At 42.7% G+C, this 22718-nt stretch overlaps 1 protein-coding gene across 1 annotated transcript in view; it reads left to right on the top strand.

Annotated features, from left to right (window-relative positions):
- The window catches only part of RALGPS2 (Ral GEF with PH domain and SH3 binding motif 2), a 100150-nt gene extending 88200 nt beyond the window's left edge, over nt 1–11950 (top strand). Inside the window, exons 14-16 of the mRNA XM_011361280.2 lie at nt 1456–1561; nt 3475–3566; nt 6313–11950. Coding sequence (XP_011359582.1) covers nt 1456–1561; nt 3475–3566; nt 6313–6342 — 228 coding nt within the window. The 3' untranslated portion in view covers nt 6343–11950. The remainder of the gene's footprint in view (nt 1–1455; nt 1562–3474; nt 3567–6312) is intronic.
- The last annotated feature ends 10768 nt before the right edge of the window (nt 11951–22718 follow it).

Below are 22718 nucleotides of genomic sequence, written 5' to 3'. Positions count from 1 at the left end.
ATAATTGAAATGTTTACAACATTGAATCTTTTCCTTCATCTCATGGTATTTCTCCATTGATTTAGGTCTTCTTGAGTGTCTTTTAACTGTTATACTTTCTGCTAAGTCTTTTGTTAAATGTATTCGTAGGTACCCTTCTTATAAATGACTTTTGTATTCCTAGTGTACAAAATTACGCTTGACTTTCATGTTGATCTTTTCCAAACATCCTCGCTGGTGTTTCTTATTAGTTTGGTAGATTTAGGTGTATGTTCTGTGTAGCTAATATCACCTGTGAGTAATAGTAGTTTTATTTCTTCCTCATCCTTTTTTTTTTCTTATCTTACTGGTCTGAGTAGGTCTTTTAATTCAGTCTTGAATGAAGGTGGCAGTGGTGGGCATCCTTATCTGAATGCTGATTTTGAACATTTTACCTTTAAGTGTGTGTGTTGCAGGGTTTTGGGTTTGGAGTTTTTTTTTTCTTTCTTGCTTTGTTTTGGTTTAGTTTTTGTGAGTGTTTTTTGTTGTTTAGTAGATACTCTTATTGAATTAGGAAGTTCTCTATTTCTAGTCTGTCATAAATATGCGTTATATTTTAGCAAATGTTTTTATTTTACATCGACTGAGTTGATCGTATTTTTTTTCTCTCCTAATCTGTTAATATGGCAAGTTACTTTAATAATTTTTTTAAACTAACTATACTTTCTTGAAATAAACCCAGCTTAGCCACGTTAATTGACTTCTAACATTAAACCATCCTCATATTCCTGGGATAAATCCAGTTTGGTCATCATGTATCACTTTTTTATATACTGCTAGATTTGGGTTGCCAATATTTAATTTTTTTTATTTCATTTATGAATGAAATTAACCTAATTTTCTGTTCTTTTATAACAACCCTTTTTTTGCTACTAAAGTATAACTTAAATAGAAAAGTAACAAGCATGTTAAGAATACTTTTTTTTAGACTGTATTATTAAGAATTGTCCGATAGCACTGCTTGTTTATTAAATCATCCGGTTTAAGATAACACCCCTGTTACATTGTACGCCTTAAACTTACACAATGTTATATGTCAATTATATCAATAAAACTAGAGGAAAAATGATAACACCTTTATTAAAATGCAAGTGCGTTTCTTATAAGAAAGGGGCAAGGGGCAGCAAAGTAACAGAAAAACAACATAGGCGAATTTATCAGTCCACTAACATATCGTGCTCTTTGGGAACGGACACTAGGACAGGTAGGTATTGATAAAGAGTTGAAGCTGGGAAAGATCTGGAAAGCAGGAGACTATCTAGAGATAGTCTAGGTGCCTAGATGGAATCATAGTCTAAGGCCCCAAGTAGACCTGACCAGCACGAAGTCACAGATCTCATCTCTCACTAGGAGAAAGAGAAAATACGTCCTGTGGCACTTAAATTTTACTTAAGCCGAGCTATGAAGATAACCATTAATTATCTTTTTATCTCTCAGTTCAAGTCAACATCAAATAAGAATGTGTCCGTGGCAGGATGGATGGTGATGATGGCCGATGACCCGGAGCATCCAGATCTCTTCCTGCTGACTGACTCTGAGAAAGGTGAGTCGTTAGCATGACTAGAGGTCAAGATGCTGCTTACACAGGACTTTGGATAAACCAAAACCTAGTTTAACTGAAATACTCAACCTGGTAGGGTTTGTGTAGTTTTACTTCTTGGGAAATATTTCCTTCACATAAGGTATGGCAATGATATCAGTATCTTAAATATCAGTTAATATCTATGAATTGTTTCTTTAATAAGTTTATTAAACAAGCTATTTTCTTTGCTGCAGGGCATAAGCTCGAAATTAAAAGCCCAAGGAATCCCTAGAGAGCTAGCAACCAGGCAGGCAGGAGGAAAAGAGGGAATTTGAGAATCTATAGGCCACTGTTACCTTAAAATCTCAGAGATTTGCCATGTATGCAGTACCTTCACTTACACCCTGAAGCAAATTGTTATTCTTAAGTTCTGAATATGGTGGAAGTTTTCCTTTAAGTGATTTTTAATTAAATTAATTGCTTATTCGACTCAAAGCACTTTGCAAAGAAGTATAAATTATAACAGTTCGCTTATACTACATAGAGACATTTATGAATAAAATTATTGGCTGCCAACTATAGGAGTTTTTTAAGTGGAGGGTGGGCTGCATAGAATCATTTCATACCTCCCGACCCTGCTCGTGCCTATGGGGAGATCTCGGGTGGTCGGTCATCAGAACAGACCCTGACGTGACTGCTGCTCTTCCCTCGTGACAGCTGTCGATAAGCACACAAAGGGAGCCCCAAAGGAAATGCCTTCATATCTGCCCAGAATCTTCCAGCAACTCACAATGGAAATATCACATTACCTTTTATTGACTGTACAGTTACATTTTGACCTGTATTCAGAATGCATTTTATATCAGTAGATATTCTGCTTTTAGGTTATTATGGTGTTTTAAGTAAAAACGTAAGTAATATATGTTGGATACAAAAAAGTAATAATTGTGGCCAGCTCAATTGTAGGAATGCCTTCTATTAGATTAATCTAATATCCGCCTCTGAGTTCAGCCTGCAAAACAGAATTTTTGAATAATTAACATTTGGAGAAGAAAAAGTATTGCTTCTAAAAGTGAAAAAGTTCTTTGTTAGAATCTCAAAGAAAAGCTGCATTAATGCCTAAATATAGCTCCTGTGCCATTGAATGCAGTTATAAAAGAAAGTAAAAATCGGTGAAAATTGGGAAACAAAATGAACTTAGATCAATGAAAAAAGAGAATAAAGCTCAATTTAGGGCAATCTGTAGTACATAAATCCTTTCTTTTCTCAGTTTATCTTAATACATGTAACCATATAAAAATGCTTATTATTTGTCAGTCCTGAATTAGACTGACATAAGGTCTGCTAAATACACACAACACAGATGAATTTCTAATTTTCTAAAAGAGAGAAAGGTATCTCCTCAGATTTTTCCCAGAAAGCCCTCAGTAAACCTGTAATAATTTCGACAGATGTAACTAAAAACTAAAGGCATAGCCGATATTGAGGTCGGCTGATTAACCTTTAATCACAGTATATAGCTAACGTCTAAATGTTAAACAGATGAAGCGTTTTGGCCTGTAAAAACTTCATATTAACATCTAAGAGATCATCTAAGTAGTACTGAGAACAGATATTCTGTGCTCTCATCCACACACAAATCTAGAGAAAGCAAACAATTTTATTTAGATATACTTTCCTCTAAAAGAACATTTAAGAAGACAAAAGTACTTCTCTTTCACTTCATAAACAGCAAAACAGTGACCTTCTGCATAAACAATGCCACGTAAATGTGGCTCAGAGAACTCTCTGTACTGGAAAATCAGGTGTTGGAAGAATAGAATTATGAAACTGAGAGCTCTCGTCACATTTTAGTTTGCTCTTTGGTAGCTGGCAGAATTATTATATGTCAGAGTCCTTAAATTTTAATTATTTCTCCCTTGTTTTGATTTTAGGAAATTCATACAAGTTTCAAGCTGGCAATAGGATGAATGCAATGCTGTGGTTTAAGCATTTGAGTGCTGCCTGCCAAAGTAACAAACAACAGGTGAGCATTCCTATTAATTCTCAAACAGTCCACAACTAGGGCGTGTATTTAAGAGTGTTCCAAAGAGAAGTAAGTAGACTGGTTTCCCGAATAAAGTGGGAAAGTGGTTTTGTTTTTATTCTTCTTGACAGCAATCAACAAGACATGAAATCCACATTTTAGTGAGGAGATGGGCAATAAACAAGTGAACAAATAAAATTTCAAACAGTGAAAGCTACATAAAGAAAACGGAATTATGCGATGTAAGGTGGTGGTAGTAGAGGCAGCCTTAAACAAATAGGAGCAAGCAGCAAAGACCTCCGTGAGGAGATGACGTTGACCTGAGTGAGGAGGAGGAGCAGCCCCACGGAGACCAGGGAAAGCAGTTCCAGCAGAGGAAACAAAAAGTACAAAGACCCTGATGCCAGAACGAGCTTAAGGTGTTCAAAACAGGGAAATGGAGGCCACATGGGCAGAGTACGGTGCGAGGCGAGGGAATGTAGCTCTAGAGAGGGCGAGAGTTAGCGGCACTCCAAATTAATAAAGTTTGTTCTGATTCATCTTTATTTGTTCCGTTGGCAACTTGATGAGGGTTTCTGTGGTTGCAGTGAAACCAAAACCATTTGGATTTTTTTGCGTTTATTTTACTGAAACAAAGAGGGTCTAATTCAACAGCTTTCAGCTGCCAAGGAGAATTAATCCCTAGTGCTGTTCTCCCCAAAATCCCTATTGCAGTCTTAGCGTTGAACCGCACATCGGTTGGGCAGACATAAACTCTCTATACACTTTTTTATAGCAGTTCTTGGTTGAATATATTTGAAAACCATTGGTTTAAGGTACTGAAAGATGGAAGTATACAGTGTTATCAGCTAATTTTGAATAATATACTATGTAAGTTTGTAAACCTTATGAAAGTATTTTCCACCCTGTGCTGTCAGGACCCAAGTTATTACCCTCTCTGCGATAAAGGAAGAACCTAAGGCCCAGAGCTGCTAAGCTTCCTGCACAGGGCCCAACAAGTAAAACTGGTAGAACTGAGGCTTAAGCTCTGTCCTCATCCTTTAGGTCCGTTCCTCTTAAGTATTGTTGGAATGGGCCTTGTTCTCGTATGATTTTTATTTGACGTACATATGAAAGACTAATAGCAGTATTTGGTACCATTTTTAGCAACTTCCATGAAGGACATGAAATGCCCTACAGCAAAAATTACTCTCTCACCTTTGTCAGTTGGTGTCTGGGACGGAATGAAAGAAAGGGACCTTTTGCCTAGACTGCGCTTTTTAGGATTCCTTTCCATGCTGTACGCTTTTTTAAAATGTAGCTTAAGGAAAGTATTTAGTGTCATTTTTTTAAATCTCAGATTTCAGGGTTAATCTAGACGGTGTATGCGTACCCACGTAGGGGTTCAGTTTCTCTTACTGTGTTAGTGGACCTTCCTGCTGAACGAGTCAGCCAGATGTGTGTAAACAGGTTTTGTTTCTTTCTATACCCGCAAGAATCAGAGTAGTGACAAATTTATAAATAAAAGCTATAAAATCTGAAAATTTTTAGTAGAAGACTAATTGACTCAAATACAATACCTCAGACCTCATTCAGGCAACTTAGGAAATGAAACTTTTACTTTATTTAAATATGGGTTTCTTAAGGCCAGACCTGAGAATTTATACTTAAGCACTTGAGCATTTGCATTGTACTTGATTTGTAATTCAAGTAAAATAATTTCTCATTTAGAAGTTGACATGTGTAGGAGATCCATTTTTTTAAATATCTTAGGTTTTTAAAAAAAAGATGGTAAAGAGTAAGCTGTTAAGCTGTTTTTATTAAATTTATTGGGATGACATTGGTTAAAATTTGTATAGGTTCTAGTGTACAGTTCTGTAGCTCATCATCTGTCTGTCGCATCATGTGTTCACCACCCAGAGTCAATTCTTCTGTCGCCATATGTTTGACCCCTTGACCCTTCTTTACCTCCCACCACCCCCTTTCCCTGTGGTAACCACTAAACTGTTGTCTGTGTGTCTGAGTTTTTGTTTGTCTTCATTTGTTGCTTTCGGTTTTATATCCCACATATGACTGAAATCATATGGTTCTCAACTTTTTCTCTGTGACTTACTTCATTTAGCATGATTATCTCAAGATCCATCCATGTTTGTTGAATTTCAGACTTGTCAAGAAATCAAATTAAATTTGATCCAATCTATAAGCAGCAGACTTATAAAACCCATTGATTTTTAAGTCACGAAGTGTCAGAGCAGAATTTATCTAACAATGACTTTTATTCTTTTATATTTATTTTCATGATGATTTCACAAAGAAATTTTTAGTAATGTTTGTTATAAAATTATCTGCGCCGGATCTGAAAATTTGAACGTAGGAGCGTGTCGTAATACATGTAAAGGAGAAAGCAAAGGACGACAAGGGCGTCTGGAATCGCAGCCTGCTAGAGCCACACTTATTTTCTCATTCGTTTATTCGCTTGTGTTGGACACCAAAGATACCGTCTTTACCCTTCGTCCTCTCCAGACTTCACTTGACTGGAAAGGGAGTGCTAGCTCTTCTCAGTGATTTTCTCCAAAAACATCCTAGCATATTTTACTCATTGTTCATGAATGATTACAGTACCTTCTATCACGTTCCTTTTTTTAAAGATATCTTAGGCCAGAACGACTTTAATACCTGGGCTTACTTAAAATGACGAGGAAAGATAAACAGTATTTTAAAAAACAACTTTTAAATGCTGTCAGTTTGTAATGCTTCTATTCTTTAGGTTCCTACAAACTTGATGACTTTTGAGTAAAAGCCTGAGAAAGAAGAGAGGCGACTTGCTGCTCCCAAGCGAGAGCAAGGACCTGATGACAGAGCGCCAGCGAAAAACCAGTCCTGTGCCAGGAGGAGCCCAGAGGTCCGTCTCAGCCTTTGGAGTTCTGAACCCAAAAAAGCACTAATGTCAGGGAATGAAGTGAGACATTCCCAGAGAACAAATCGAGTTGCAAAACAAACTGCCATGGACCCGCTTCTCATCTCTGAACCGACCTGCGGAAACCACTGCCTTAACAGAATGAAAGGAAAAGCAACCTGAAACACCAAATAGTGTGTGTGAACCTTCGGGCGGTGCTGTGCTTGGAATAGATCGTAGCTAATTTGCATTTCTTTTACCTTTGTACTAATTTGGGAGGGGAGGCGGGGGTCGCCTTTTTTAGATACACTTTAAAAAGGAAAAACATGTTTCTAATGCGTTACATCAGGAGCTGGTTTTGAACCGGAGGTGTAGAGATAGGCTGGTTAGCAGGATTCTAGTAGCCGTCCACCGGAAGATGGTTAGGCCCCCACTGGTCTGCAGCCTCACTCACTCTCACAGCCAGAGTGTAGGCCCTAGAAATGTTATAATGTGAGTTGTTGGGGTTTGTTTGGGACTTAAGGAGGGTTTTTGTTTGGTTTTGGATGAGGGAAGATATTTTTAAACACTAAACTTCTGAGATTTAGTACTGTATGGGGAACATTACTTCCTGCAGGAGGTATAAAGGCTGAGTGTTCACGTGCCAGACACTTCTTTCAAGTGGGCTCCAGAAAACATGGTTGTTTTCAACTGGGTTTAAATTCAGCCTTCTATATGAATTCTTTCTTGGACCACAGATCTGCTTAGCAGGGAACTGTAATCCCAAACTAAACTTTTCTGAGATTTTTACAGTAATTACATTTTTTTTCAAGTTAATTGGATTATCCCTTCTGCCAGCCACCGGTGATTTTTATCCTTGAGATGATATATTGATATTTCATCAGGGTATTTTCCTTTTCAGTGTTTAACGTGCACAATGCCAGGTTTTTAAATTCATCTTCATTATTTTTGTTCAATATGTGATTCAGGATCACATTTGTTTAGAAGAGATTCCACATGTTATATGTGTGTTTTATTATAATTTTAAAAGGGAAAAGATTGAGATTCTGGGATTTTAAAGTCAAAAGTTTCCTTCCTAAACAACTTTAAACGTTTTTCTGAAAACTTACTATATAGTAACTTCCTCTATATACATATATACATACACACATACACACACAGATATTGGTCTCTACCATGAAACCATATTTTGTCAGTAGTTGACCAAGCAGTTTTGTGAGAGCTCTTCTATGCAATAATGCATTTAATATCCAAAATACAAAAAAGAAAAGTTTGAAGGTGAGATGCCTTAGAGTTTTAACAAAAAGTGGCATTTGAACAAAGACTTTGTGTTGGGTGTTACGCACTCACGAGGCATCATTAAGTTTCAGCAGTGGCCCAGAGTAAGAAAAGCTTTCTGACTGATACTTTCTTGTAGGCTTCCGTTACTTTGGGCCTCACATAAAAATTTTCACATTTGTATTCTTAGAAAATGTTATACTTTTTTTCTCCTAAGTATTCCACTCTCAAATCCATGAAACTTAAATAGAAAATATTGCCCACAGAATAATTAGGTAAGTAGAAGAGCTTTTTTCTGAGTGCTACGTCTTTAAATTTAGTTTTCTGTTTCAAAAGGATATTAAGAGTTCATATGTTTTTCTCACATATAGCACAGTTAGAAATACCATCATTTCTGGTTTTGTGGAAACTGACATGGGCTAGAGAGAGCAAAGTGTTGCCTGTGCTGAATGATTTTTCAGTTAATGACCTCCGGAGCTTAACCCACGCTGGGTGCGCAGATGGACGCCATCTGCACGGCCGATAGTGTTACTGTTAGACCTTGCACACCTTACTTTTGTTCTGCTTTTTTTTTTTTTAAATTCCTTAATCTGCTTACTTCTCTTCAGAAATAAGTATTTTTCACCAGTGTATGTGTTTTTTAAAAATTATTGTGGATGAGACCCTGTGGATTTTTTATTATTATTTTGTTTGTCGTAAATAAGCTAAAGTAGACATGTCATAGGTTGACCATTTCTGAAGAGATACGTAACTGGAAGTCGGAGCCTGACATCACGCAGTTTTGCCAAAGAGGGAACTAAACTGGAAGATGTGTTTGATATTTTCCGCTCTAAACATTAGTGGATGCTTGCACAGAGTAAGAATAGTGTTCAGTTTGGTAAATAGTCCGTATATAGAATCGTGGTCTCTGACTGCCGGAAACTCTTTAACATAACTGCATAAAAGTGACCATTGTTCTTCTGTCTCCAAATTTGTCCGTCTAAAAGATTAGTCTTTGCTTTTTAAGATTATTTTAGCATTTGAAGCAAATGGAAACCAGTGAGAGAAGTGAATTAAAATAGTATAGGTGAATTTTTTATTACCGCTCACCAGGTGATATCTAATGATAACTCAAGAAAATATGTCACCAAAATATATTAAATATTTAGGTAGTTTATTAGTGGGATGATAAATTTATCTCCCTTTTACCCTTTATAAATTAGTAAATTGGTGATTTGAAAGCTTGAAATTTCCATCAATATTAAGCTCATTCGTTTCCTAGCCAAGAAAAACTAATAGACTGATAATTTAAATTTAAGCTAGTCTGTGATAAGCATAATGATTGGCATATTATATGGCCTGATGTAACAGTATGTAATACCAGCCAAAATGCAATTTGGGGCATGCCTCATTTAACGTTTTATTTGAACATGAAAGCTTATTTTTCGTATGGAAGTAATGTATTAGTTTTTAAAATATAACTATAAAAATAACTGCATAATGACCTTCCAGAGCACTATTTTTGGTTTCATGTCCTCTCTGTGTCTGGGTCCTGCTTATTTTTCAGAAGTTTTTTGTTGTTGTTGTTGTTGTTCTCACTGTAACCTCCAAATGGTAAGCATTGAAAGAGAACTGATCAAACACACCTTCCTATTTTGTTTTCTTCACTGTGTAAATATTGTTTGTGTAAACATTACAAAAAGGGATCCAAACAATTTGAGTTTGAGTATTTTTTTCTCCTTAGGCATGTGCTTCCATGACATGTTTTTCTGTGTGGGAAAATGCCATGTGACTATTGCACTACCTTCCGTATGAACTGTCAGTATTTGGTCTTTCTGTGTGTCAAGAGTTAAGGTGTCTATAGCTGTGACATTTTTATAAGTGGCTTTATTCCTCTTCTAGAAGATTTATAAAAGAGACCAAGGAACGCTATTGTTATAGAAGGAGAAAATGTTTACAGTCTGTAGTGTATACTATGTATTAGTTGAAACCGGGGCCCTCCAAGAGCAGCCTAGTCTGTTGATCTCTTGGGATTACTAGATTTCTAGAATTTACCTGGCCAAATGACTTGAGCAGAAGTTTCTTTTCCTTTTTTTTTTTTCTTTTTTTTTTTTTGGTAGGTTAAATTGTAAACAAAATTATAGGGCATCATATGAAAGGAAATTGATAATGTATCCACTGTTGACTTTCTTTCTGTTTTTTGAGGCACATTCCTTTACAACCACATTATCTTCTGCAAACAAGGGGTACCAGCATTGCTTAATGGAAGATAATCTTTAAAAAAGAAACCCTCTGCTACAAAAGCTTTTGAAGTAATTGGATCCCTTTTTGGAAATGAAGATGAATTCGACTGTCCCAGTGAAATGCTGATACTGCTGTTTTACGATTAGATGAGCTAGAGCAAGTGGTGAGGCTTGTCTGACTTGCTCAGATATCTTTGCTTTTATTTTCTCTCTCCTGTATTATTTCTTTCAAACCTAGTAAACTTATGATTTTATAGCCAGAGTGGCATTTTGTTTTTTCAAAGCTTTGAAATACACTGTTACTTAATCACACTGATGACAATTATTTTCCATGTGAAGTCAGCCTTTCCAAAGTGATTCAAGTACTTTTTGCTTTTGCTCCCCTAAAAATGGCTTGTGTCTAAAGTGACTATTTTCATTCTATTTTGAGGATTTTCACGAAAGAGATCTGCGATACAAACTCGTAAGCTCCTCGAAAGCAATCTCATTACACTGGTATCTCAAGTTGGAGCGTGGGGAAACTTTGGTCAGTGCCTTATCAATTCAAAGACCAAGTTTAGGGCATCGAGTATTGACAGTGATCATTTGCCCTCTTACTCCTTTATTTCAGGAGTGTGGGCTCTCCCTCTCTCCACCAGCTTACTCTTTCTCATAGCAAGTTTAAGAAAGTCTGTACAGACACCTCTAGGAATCGTGGCATCCTTGGTTTCGAGTCTTTGTAGACAAGCGCCCTCTCTGCTCCTCTCCTTCCAGGGTAGGAGATTAAAAACAAATCCACCCAAATCAGCCTTTGGGTGAACACTCTTAAGAACAACTTTGAAGAGCATCTGTCAAGCTCAGTTGATTTTGTGTTGTTGATATTGGTTTGTTTTTTTTTTCTTTTTTGAGCGTAGACTTACACATAAGGCCTTTCAGAAAATCTCTAAAAGAATATGATACAACCGAAAGGATTTGTTTGGGTTTTATTAAAGGTACTGGAATTTTGTAATGAGAGTTCCTTTGGCCAGAAACGAGATTTAGTTTGGTTCATTCTTACATTTAAATAAGACTCAGAACAAACAAGCACTCACTTAACTTACCCATTATGGTTTACTTGAAAATATGATGGCAGGAAACTGAAAACAACTCCAATATATAAATTAAAGGGAAGTTTAATTTATACAATTTACTAGCTTTCCCAGCAAAAGCGAAGCTGGAAAACATTTTGCTTCTCTGAGATTATTGCAATATCTGGAGCCACTGTTGTTCAACTGAGTCAAGAGGCTATTTTCAAAAATTTTAAAGGACTTGTCTATTCCCAAGTAGGCAGGTGGACTCTTTAAGGCCACCTGAGGGATTAAGCGGTCCTTGAAGGTTGGTTATTAGCAGAATTTAAATTTTGATTTTAGTCATTTCGACTGTAAAGTAGTGATGAGGTTAAAGGGTACATAATCAGGCTGCTTTGGAATTGAACTTGAATAGGCAAGCAGACACTTTCATAAGTATTAGCTGTGCTTTAGGTACCAGGTAACAAATACTAAGTTTCCCCTGAAGACATCATTTATTAGAAGTAGTCACAAATAGAAGCCAATAATTGTTGACTTATTAAGTCTGATGGAGTAGCCAATAAGAAGTCACTAGACCCTTCAAGAGCTTCTACCCTTGAGCAGTGACAGTTTCGTCGTTTCACAGCCGAAGTGTGTGTGTGTGGGAGGGGGCGGGGAACTCATTCACAGCGTAATCTGAAGGAGATAAACATCTGTGGGGATTAAAACCCAGTGATGCTTAATAGAGAAAAACACAAGCCATTTTTATTCTTTATCTCAGTTAACGTGCGGTACTCTAATGATGAAGCACTCGATTGCACTGTGACCTCCTTGAGTGATGTGCAACCTACTTCCTCTCTCACTTTTTGTCCCTATTTAATATGCAAATGTGAGCGTGAGATCTTCGGTGTGTTTGCATAAGCTAATTTAAAATGAATTTACAGTTTTCTGAAATATTTCTATTGAAATAAATGACTTAAAATATAGGTTGTACAGGGGTAATTTATTACCATATTTTTACTTTTATCATTAACTTTTGCAGTGCATTTTATCAGTGACTTTGAAATAAATCCTCCAACTTGATTTTCTCCTCTTTCTAAAATAGTCGACAGCATTTCTCTTGGTAAGGAGAAGCTGCTGTCTGGGTCAACTTCAGTTGCTCTTCTCTGTGCCCGGACAAGGATGGGCAGTAGAGGTCAAGTGTAGATTTCCAACACGTCCCCGCTCCACGTGTGTGCTGTGATAGGGACAGTCCCCCCAAGCGGCCCTCTTTGCAAATACTGTATTTCATAGATTCTCAGACATGATTTTTTTTTTTTTTCACATTTTACCGTTTCTGAAAGCAGAATCCATCTTCCAGCCTGGGGAGCTTTCAGTTGGAAGGAATACAAAAATACCCGTGTTGAGTCTCATGTAAGTCATCGGCCGGGGTGTCGGTCATACCCTATCTAAGAATTCCACACAGGCTGGCCTCTAAGAAGGCTCAGTGTTTGGGCAAACCGAAACTCTGTTTTCAACAATTCTCTCCCCTCTCTTGTGGCCTTTGAAAATTTTCACTGTCCCTGTACTGGAACCAAAAGAGAATGACAGCTCCCTGATAGGGTCAACCTGTCTTTACCTCACACACTGCCACCTTTGTCTTAACATCAGTTTTCCGTATGTGCAGCTAAGTTTCTGGGTCCCCTTTTCCATCTCGTTAGTTGTTGGTCCTGGAGCCAGTGGCACATCGTCTTCATTGCTGTAGAGCTGTGTAAGTCTTGGTATCTGATGAGGTAATGATAATGTTCTTCACATCTGCCTTAGATGTTCTTAACTCCTTTGTCTTCCATACGATCAGTGTGTCAAGTTCAGTGAAAATACTGTTGATATTTTTATTGGAATTGCTCTGAATATATAGGTTAATTTGAGAATTAACAGTTTTGAAAAGTGTATTCCTCTGATTTATGAACATGAAACATTTCTCCATTTTCTTAGGATTTTAATGTCCCTCAGTAACATTTTACAGTTTTCTCTCTACTGGTTTCATACATCTTTTATTAACTTATTCCAGGTACACTAGAAGTTTTGTTTCTATGAATATGACTTTTTTTCTGTTACATTTCCTAAGTGATTATTACTTGTATGTAGGAATGCCGTTAGTTTATATGTAAATACTTACATCCGGCAACCTTATCGAACTTTCCTACCTAGTTCTAATGGCTTGTTCAGTATGATTTTGTTGTCATATTAGCTATAAATAAGGTGATAGATTGGGAGGAAATTATGTGGAGTTTATAAAACAGGATTCATATCAGGAGTATCAAGGAATTTTTCAAATCAATGAGAAAATTTACTCAACAGAAAAATGCACTAAAGCATATGAATAGACAGTTTATAGAAGGAAGCCTGTGTGGGTCAACTGTGAAAAGATGCTCAGCCTCACTAGTAGAGAAAGGCAAAGTCAGTCATCAGAGAGCTGTCAGATCTCAAACTGGTAAAAGATAAAGAGCCAGATAATACCAGTTACAGTGAGACCAGGAAAACCTGGACTCCCGTGCACACAGGTGAGGAGGCCGTGCCGGAGTGTGTCTGGGCGGCCCCAGGGAAATCGTGAGTGCGTGTGGAGCTTAATGAAGATGTTCAGCACGGAACTGCTTGCTGGCTGCATGGTCTTGAGCAGATGACTTAACCTTCTTAAGTTTCTCATCTGTACAATGTACACACCGACAGAACCCAGCTCAGAGTCGTGAGGCTAAACCTCACTCGTAGGTCTGAGGCCCCAGAGCGGGGCTGCCAAGCAGGAAGCATTGTCAGTGTCAGAGCTGGTGTCACTGTTACTCTGTGTCCTGCCACTATGCTCCCGGAGTCAGATGTGGAGAATGGAATGAGGGGTGATGGGAGGATTTTAAGTAGAACAAGAGAGGAGTCTTCGCTTAGTTAGATCATAGTGAACTGAGAAGTACCTTGGAAACCAAATAAAGAAGTAAGCCAGGTATATTTATTACAGACAAACTGGCCAGTCGAGAAAAACATGAAGAAAAGCCACCTATAAAAGGTCCCCCATTTACTATCGTTGATCATTAAGGCTTGTATCTCACCCACTTGGGGTGCTTGTTTGAAATGATGGCTTCTGCACACCACCCCAGATTTGCTAAATCACAATCTGAGGACAGTGCTTGGTGCACACAAAAATTTGATTTATTTGGGCTGACTTGTCCACAGCCCAGACTCATCCAGAAATAACGGTTGCCAGATTTGCTTTGTTATTGCCTAACTGTCAAAGCTGAGTTTTTCATCCAGTTAGGTTCAGAGATTTAGGATCTTATATTAAGCTGTTGAAGCTGTTGTTTTTATTGCTTTAATGTAAAAACGGGACCCTTTCCCATTGGGTGTGGAAGAAGAACCTGGAGATTGACTATGAGTTTCTTATATCGTAAGCACCAGACAGTGACTACAGTCAGTCAGTGGGTGAACCACTTCCAGCCACCAACTGCGGTGTGGCCGTGTTAGGAGCCGAAGCAGCCCGAATCGCCAGACAGGTACGGATGGGATCGGAATTTCTGTTTTGAAAGAGGTAAATGACTATACTTTTGAGTGCAGTCAAATCTCCCTGGATTCGGGGGATAGACAACCTAAAAAAAAGTCCAGAGTATGGCTGGTACAATTTGAGTTGAGACTTTTGGTTCTGTGATCCAGCTAACAAAGTCCAGTGTCTCATTGTCTCATTCCAAATCATAATTTACTGCTCTTAGGTATCACATTGTATGTGATTCCTTGGTTTTGCTAAATTAAAACTGATGCCCTCCATAAAGGAGACTGACTTCTGGTTTCATGTGTTTCCTCCTCTAAGAAGAGGCTGGTGTTCTGTTTTCATGATGGCTCAGGCAGTCCATTGCTGCCCTTGGGCCTTCAAGCGGGCTGGTGGCAGGCGGCCTTGTGCATTAAAGGGACTTTAATAGGGGCCCTGTCTCCCATCCAGTGGAGACTGGAGCCTCTCTGCTACAGTTCAAGCTTATTTTACCTACTCCCTTCGAACCCACAGGAAAGGAAAAAAGGACAATTAAGACAACATGTCACATGAGGAGAGTGTTTCATAACACAGCAAGCTGAGTAAAGAGGACTTTTCACGTAGCCCTGACCCACAGCAATTTAGAAACATCTGTACATACTCGTTCCCAGAGGGCCTCTGATTTCCAGCCTACTTCAGGTCACAGCAGCAGGATATCTGCAACAGTGTCTGACCCCAACCGTCTCTCTTCCTTTTTACTTTCATTTTTACAGTTACATGTTCACCTTTTTTTTTTTTTTTTTTTTGGTCTGTGTATATATCTCACTTTTAGACTTCTACTTAGTCATTTACAGTATAATCGTCTCCGTGTTTACTTAGATCAGTGGTTCTCAGCCTTGGCTGCCAGTTGAGATCACCCAGGACATTTAGAAATTCCAGTGCCCAGGCTGCAGGACAGACCAATTATATAAAAACTGGGGAGGGGGAGGATCCAGCTATTAATAATTTTTTAAAGCTCCCCAGATGAAATAAATGTGCAGCCAGGGTTGAAAGACAATATTTATACCGTTGGTCTCTAAGCATTACAGAGATTTCGGGACAGTGGTTTTCAAACGATCAGAGGCACCAGGCTGCCACCCCACCCCGGCCCCAGAGTTTCTGATTCAGCATATCTGAGGCGGAGCCTAAAAATGTACGTTTCTAATAAGGTCTCAGTGAAGTCGATGCTCTGGTGCGCAGACCACACTGAGAACCACTGGAAATTAGAACGTGGATTCGAAGGAAGCACTGGCGGACCCATCCTGTGCTGTGAGTACGCAGCTTCATCCCTGCGAATGTGAGGGGTGCCCTTGGGAACATGATTCTAGGCGCTGGGAGGTGGGAGGGCAAGAAAGGAGAGGACATCACCCCAACTCTTAGGAAGAGTGCGGTCTTGCAGAGGAGGCCGAGCACTGGGCTCGGCAGCAACAAAGTTCCCAGCTGCTGTGGAGCAGCGAGGCCCAGGCGAGGAGCCTTCGCCCTCGTTGATCTGGGGTAGCTCAGTGCTGACTTCTGCAAGATGTGAACAATGACCGTTTCAGTCGCTCACAACCATGCACTTACATTTAGAAGCAACAAGAAACATCGTACTGAGTGCCTTAGGTAGGGCCATTCATCCAGTTCACCATAGTCCCCACCGCTCCCTATAGTCTGGTGACCAGTTCTCTCCACCCATTTCCTGTACCCACCTAGGTGTTGTAATGTGGTGCCTGGAACTGAGGCTCCCATTTTATGACCAAGAGGGGAGCTGGCCTGAAAGCAAAGCTGTCTCACGGAGCAGGAGGGAACGATGGAGCGAGCCCAGGTCCTTAGCAACCACCTGGTGCTGCTGACTTAACCCAACCCTAGAAGAGCCTCGCTTCTGGACTTCTGGTGTATGATCATTTTTTTTTTTTTTTAAGGGAAGAGAGAGTGAAGAGGTGAGAAGGGATAGAAAGGAGAAAAGAAAGAAGAAAGGAAAAGGCAGGTCACGTTTAAGACATGCACTGGTAAGGAATGATGTACCAAGAAAAAATAATGGAGAAATCTCGAGATTTCTGCTAAAAGTACAACCATGTGGTATTAACCGTCTCGAAAGAAACACCAATTCTTTGTGGGGTTTTTCTTGTTTGTTTTGTTTGTTTTCATTGAAAAGGAGAAAATGTATGGCCCACAAGCCGTAAAGATGTAATCCCCCCAAACCAGAGCCTGGGGTGCACTGGCAAGGCCCTGGCGCCCTGGCCGAGCTTTGGCCTTGCCTGTGGCCAGAATGCCCAGGGTAGCATCCGCCCTGGCGCCCGTCAGCAAAGGGAACGGTCTGTTCCTTTACTTGGGTAAACGGCGCACGGGCCCCTGCTGGTTCTCGAGTCAGCGGGGAGGCTCGCAGGCCAGGCCGCTGCCTCCTCGGGGTCAGTTTAAGGTCCACAGCAGGCCCTTTACCCCGCCTCCCTCGGGGCCCTGTCCTCCCTGGGTTAGCAGAACCAGCTCCTCAAGAGGTGCTGAATTCTCACGAACTGTTACAGCCAGATTGTTTTCCTCGTCGCTTTTGTTTTGATGTGTCTTGAAATAATTAGGCTTTTGCTCTCAAACGTTTCCATTCTCCCTGCCTGGCTAATGCAGGCATCTCTCACACACCACCCCGGGCGAGACGTGCTACTATGGTATCCAGTAAACAGCTGCCAAACAAAGCCAAGAGTCTCGCTCGAGTCAAGTTCCCTTCTGTACTTGTTGTTCTTCCATCTGCCCTGAGCTGTGGAATCGCTGTCCAAAATGTAACCCACTGCACCTCTGCGGAGCTTAAGAAAAGCAGCCCCTCGGACCTATGCCAGTGACGTCCTTGCAACATTTTAATTATCCATTTGTTGGTTAGCAAGTCGGTCTAGGAAGAAATCTTTCTTTTATTCTTGGGAAGTATGTACTGGGGGATGTCCAGTAAAGACCAGTATATGCTGAAGCCCTGCTCTGCGCCAGGGCCTGTGGAGTGGCGGGCAGTCTCTGTCCAAGGACGCTCACGGTCTCGTGGGAACACGAGAGCTGAGAAGGAGCAAACAAGAAGCTGGGAACGGCCAAGGGCCTGTTGAGTGGTCACCATCCAACAGTGAGGTCAGACCAGGGAGGTCGCTGGGAAGAAAAGACACGTTTTCCTGTGTGGGGGCAACTGCCCACCCCCCATCACCAAGACCCACACCCCCAGGCAAAGGTGATGAAGCAGCTGGCCTCCTGCCTACCATCCCTGGTCCTGCCCTGTGTCTCACTATGTCCCTACAGACACTGTTCTAAGTTCCCAATGTATTTCTCCAAAACGTAGGAATTGGATTCACATGATCACTGATGCCTCGGTTATATAATATTACTCATTTTATACAGAATATCTCATTTATTCATATAACAACCCCAGGAGGGAGGGATAATTCTTCCCAAATTACAACAGGACAAGTCAGAGAGGTTAAGGAATTTGCCTCGTCACTCAGCAAGGGGCGGAGCCAGGACCCAAACCGATTGGTCTGTTCTGCACCCGGGCGGCCCCTGGCTTTCAGCTGTAAGTTGCAATTTTGGTGCCCAGTACTAGCAGCGCGACGGCTCTGCAAATAATGTTGTGATTTATTACGTGACTGAAAGAACACCCCAGCAGCTTCCGGGTTTAATGACTCTTGCTAATGACAGTTTCTAGCCGAAGAAATTTACACGCTGTCGACATGCAAATGTAATTTTTTTTCCAATGGCCATGCCAGGCCACAGCCTCCCTGTGAGCCCCGCACTGTGCAGGATCCAGTCCCTGGAGTTCCACAGCCTCACTGCCAACGCAGAACCCGGAGCGGCTGGCACAGACAGCCCCGGACGGCTGAGACGCCACCTGCACCTGCTGGACCCGGGGGTGCTCCGCACGTGCAGAAGGAGAAGCACTGCCCCGAGGCCTCGAGAGACCGGGGCAGGCGGGAAAGAAGAGGCAAGATTTATGTGTGGAGGGCAGCGAGGGCCAGAGAGCCGAAAGCAAGAGCTGGAAGCATACGGCTGAGGCTGGGAAGAGTTCGCACTGAGAAATGGCAGCACTTAAAGTTGGGAAAGTAGGTTAGAGCCGAACTGCTCAGGTCTCTTAAGTGTCCTCTTTGGAGAAATTGTCTTCAGCTCGGCTCCCCTGCCCGCTTTTTAATTGGATTGTTTGTTGGGGGGTGGGGCGTTACGTTGCACGAGTTGCTTACATAGTGTTGATATTAACCCCGTACCGGATGCATCATTGGCAAACGTCTTCTCCCATCCAGTAGGTCGTCTTTTCATCGTGCTGGTGGTTTCCATCTCTCTGTAAAACCTTTTTCGTTCGACGTGGTCCCGTTGTTTACTTTTTCTTTTGTTTCCCTTGCCGGAGGAGACACATCCAAAAAGAGGACGGCGGAGAGTGGCAGACGGCCGTCGTCGTGCCGTGGGTCCGCATGGTGGGGAGAGCGAGCGTGCTCTGGTCACGTCCTCTTCTGAAAAGGTCACCAATTCCATCACGGGGGCCGCACCCTCGTGACCTCATCTCAACCCCATCTCCCGCAGGCTTCTCCAGCCGCCATCGCCTTAGGAGTTCGGGTTTCGAAGGAGGAATTTGGGAAGGACACAAACGCTTAGTCAACAGCAAATACCCACTGGCTTCCTTCGCCACAGATATTTTCCGTTAAGTGGGGAAATGGCGGAGCGTGTTCAGAACACGTGAACCGTTCTGGTGTGGAGCCTGAACGCACGGTGGGACCGCGAGGCTTGTTTTCTAAGAAGCTTTTTGAGTTTCAGGTCAAGGGTGAAGAAGTGAAGGCACCTCGATACTTGAACATGATCCTGCTGATCGCCCAGGTCTTTTAAGGCCACAGACCTTAATCAGAGACAAGACCAGACCTTTCCATTCCTCATCTGCTCTTCTGGACTCCAAAGCACCGCCTGTCTCCAAAAAGGAAAATTAAAAACACAAAATCTCAAGTGGTTTGATAGTAATTCAGCCCAGTAAATTTTACTTTCCATTAAAAGTCACCAGCTGTCATGTGCTTAGCTTTAAATGGAAATAACTTGCTCCGAAAGAACATTTTTTCAGTCGATGTCACTTGCGAGTTTTATTTTCTCCTGAAGAAAAATGGATTCGCATTACTGTGGCTTTGGGGACAGGAAAGCCCTGGACGGACGCCTGACTTGGTGATCTGCCCCTGCCACAAGGAAAGCTGATTGCTCCTCCAGGAGCCCGGAGGACTGGCACCGCGGGCAGGAGGGGGCTTTGGGGGACCAGAGGAGAACGGGTGCCAGTCATGTGGCATCTTCTCGCAGTGAGCTTCTCGCGGTGCTGATTCCCTTAAATAAAAGATTTTTTTAATTAAAAAATGCTTTTAAGTGTTGACGTTTTGGAGAGAGGCGTGATACTTTTACGTGCCTAACGGTTTTAGGGAGGCAGCCCTTCTGAAACACGTGCGCTCAGGGCCTGTCACAGCTGAGGCCGGACCCCGACCAGAGCTCTTCTCTGCGGCCCTCACCACGTGCAAGTTCCTGGAGCCTTGTCTGGTGACTGAAATGATCTCTTCGTGACTCAAGAACAAAACAAAGTAAAACAAAAAGAATCTTCAGACCGAGGCTCCCGGAAGCCTGACCTGAGCCGGGTGATGGGCGGGGCGGGGCGGGGCGGGGCGCCCAGGCATTTGCTGCGCTGGTCCCTGTGACATGTCGGGGCCCAGGAGACAGCAGACAGCACAGGCAGAAGGGCGAGGCCTAGGACCCTGGCTTGGCCCACTGGGCAGGGCCTGGTGGGGAGGGCAGAGCAGGCGGCGTGAGAGTCGATCCGGCCAGGTCCTGACCTGCGGGAAATTAACCGAGGGGACAGGGGAACTAGTGGGACTTGGAAACAAAGGGCGACACTGACAGCCTCGGCACCGAGCAGGCCCAAACCCGGGGGTGGAGGCGCCCTTCAGCGGGGTCCCCAGCACGTGCACACGGGTGTCACACACCACCCCCGGGACAGATCCCTGCGACACTCAAACCCGTGGCTGTTACAAGGTCCCTCCCAGCCGAGACCAGACTTTCCCTGAGCCCCCATCTCCATGCTTACAGTCAGGGCTCAGAGGTGTCCGTGTCCAAGAATTTGTGAATAATGTTCTCGGCAGACACCTCAGCTCCCAGCTCCTCTGGATGCGGGGCGGCGGGGCTGCCCCCGGGGAAGACCCCTGGCAGCCCCCGTCTGAGCAGCCGGGGCCAGCTCCAGGAACACTCGATTCTGGCGCCCTTGCCGCCCAGGCCTGGTTACTTCAGCCTCCCTCTCCTCCCCCGTCTCTTCCAGCAGGAGGCTGCCAAGGCGTTCGTCATGGTTCCAGGCTAGCCTGCTGCTTGATTTATGCTCGACAGGGCAGGAGCGCAGACTCTAGAGGGGCTGAAGGCAAGCCGGGGGCCGGGGTCGGAGGTGCTGGGTGGTCCTGTCGCCCCAGGTGTTGCTGAGAGGGCCCCCGGTTTTAGAATCAACTCTCTGACCCTCTTAGGGCCAAGGAACACTCAGCCTCCACAGATTTCAGGAGAACAGATATCCATTCCCTCTCCCTCCCACCCTCCCGCCCTGCGAGATTCGGCCATATTTGCCCTTTCACTGGGCTTCACCTAAAAGGGCTTTCAGAAAAATTTCCAGCGTTCTCCTCTGGGACATTGGATGTGGTCTCTCTGGCCAAAGAGAAAACACGTAACAGATGAGGCTTATGCGGATAAAGAGGCCAAAACCGAAATGCTAATCACCTCAGAATACGCACTGCTCCCTCCAGATCCTGGCCAGGCCCCCTCCGAGCATCTGTGAGGGTGGAGGGTTTGCTGCTGGCATTCGGGAGCACCCCTGAGGGTCTGACTTGCAAGAAGGTAAATAATTGTCCTTTAGTGCATTTAACGTGCATGTTGCAGTGACTTTAAATGGTTGAAATATCGACTGCAGCTCTGGGTTGAACTAATACTTCATGAGGCGCCCATAAAAGCCCAAGATGCTGTCATCCAAGATGAATCAAAGTGCCTCTTTTTATTCCACTGCATATGAAAACATGAGATCACTGTGATATATTTAGAGTGAGATTTGGCAGCCTATCCATGTTTACAGTTCTTGGACTCGAAGCTCTACCGTGAATCGGAGGCTCTCTTTTCCCTGCTCGCCTCCTTTCCCTGAGAAGGTGAAGGCTTGTTTCAGGAGTTTATAACCCTTTCTTGCCGGTACCCGAAGTTATCCTGGCCCCGTGGCTACCAGCATCCTCGGTACTAATGACCAGCTGTGGAGCCCGTGGCTCCAGGTGTTTATGTATTATGACCACTGAAGGGGGCTCCCCACCACCTAACCGTCACCCAGGGTGAAGCTTTGGTTGGGGTCTAGCAGAGTATCCAAAAATACTACCCTTCCCTCAGCTCTTCACACTGTGTTTGGGTCTGCGTCTGCGTCGGTGGAAGTCTCACATGCCTTCTGGCCACTGACTCTTGTTATTATGTAGATCTGGGGTTCTTTCTGGAGCCTTCCGTCTCTTCTCCTACAGTTTTGTCTCCAGGATGCTGTTTCGTGTGCTGGTTCTCCCGCTGGCTGTGCCTTTAGAATCATCCTGGAAGCTTTGAAAAACACCAATGCCTGGTCCCCAGCCCCAGCGGTTCTGATTGTACTGATACTGGATGCTGCTGAGCAGAGAAGTTGTTGAAACAGTATTATTCTCTATTCCTAATTGTGTTTTTTAAAATCCTATATACCAGAACAGAAAAAAGATGTGGAAGAACATTCACCAGTATGTTAACTGGCTGTCTCGGTAGCAGAATTAAGAGAATTTTTATTCAGTTTTATAGTTTAGTGCATGTCTTTTTTTTTTTTTTTCAACAGAGCAAATTGCAATGAAACAAATTAATGGTATAACAGGAGCAGGGGAGCTATTTCTAACTTAAAAGGAAAGAGGCTCAGGACACCCAAAACAGCTCATCTTTCCTACCCTGACTTCCCCCCGCATCCCCAGTCCTGAGGATGGCGCTGGGTCATCCCAGCCTCCTACCTTCCCTGACTCCATCCAGTTCCTTACATTTAGCTTCCGAATACCTCTTCGTTTCTCCATCCTCTCCACCAGGCGCCCCCCCACCCCATTATCTTGCTTCCGTATTGATGGAGCTGGCTCTCCACTGGGCCCCCCGCTCCGGGGGATCGGGGCACCCCACACCTGCTCAGTGCCGCCCTCTCATCCCCAGGGCTCACTCGCAGTCCTCGCCTGGCCCACGAGGCCCTCATGACCTGCCCTGCCC

Source organism: Pteropus vampyrus, unplaced genomic scaffold, assembly GCF_000151845.1.
Source record: "Pteropus vampyrus isolate Shadow unplaced genomic scaffold, Pvam_2.0 Scaffold65, whole genome shotgun sequence".
Taxonomy (NCBI): domain Eukaryota; kingdom Metazoa; phylum Chordata; class Mammalia; order Chiroptera; family Pteropodidae; genus Pteropus; species Pteropus vampyrus.
Note: the sequence above shows the minus strand (reverse complement) of the source record. Positions and strands in the feature narration are given on the sequence as shown.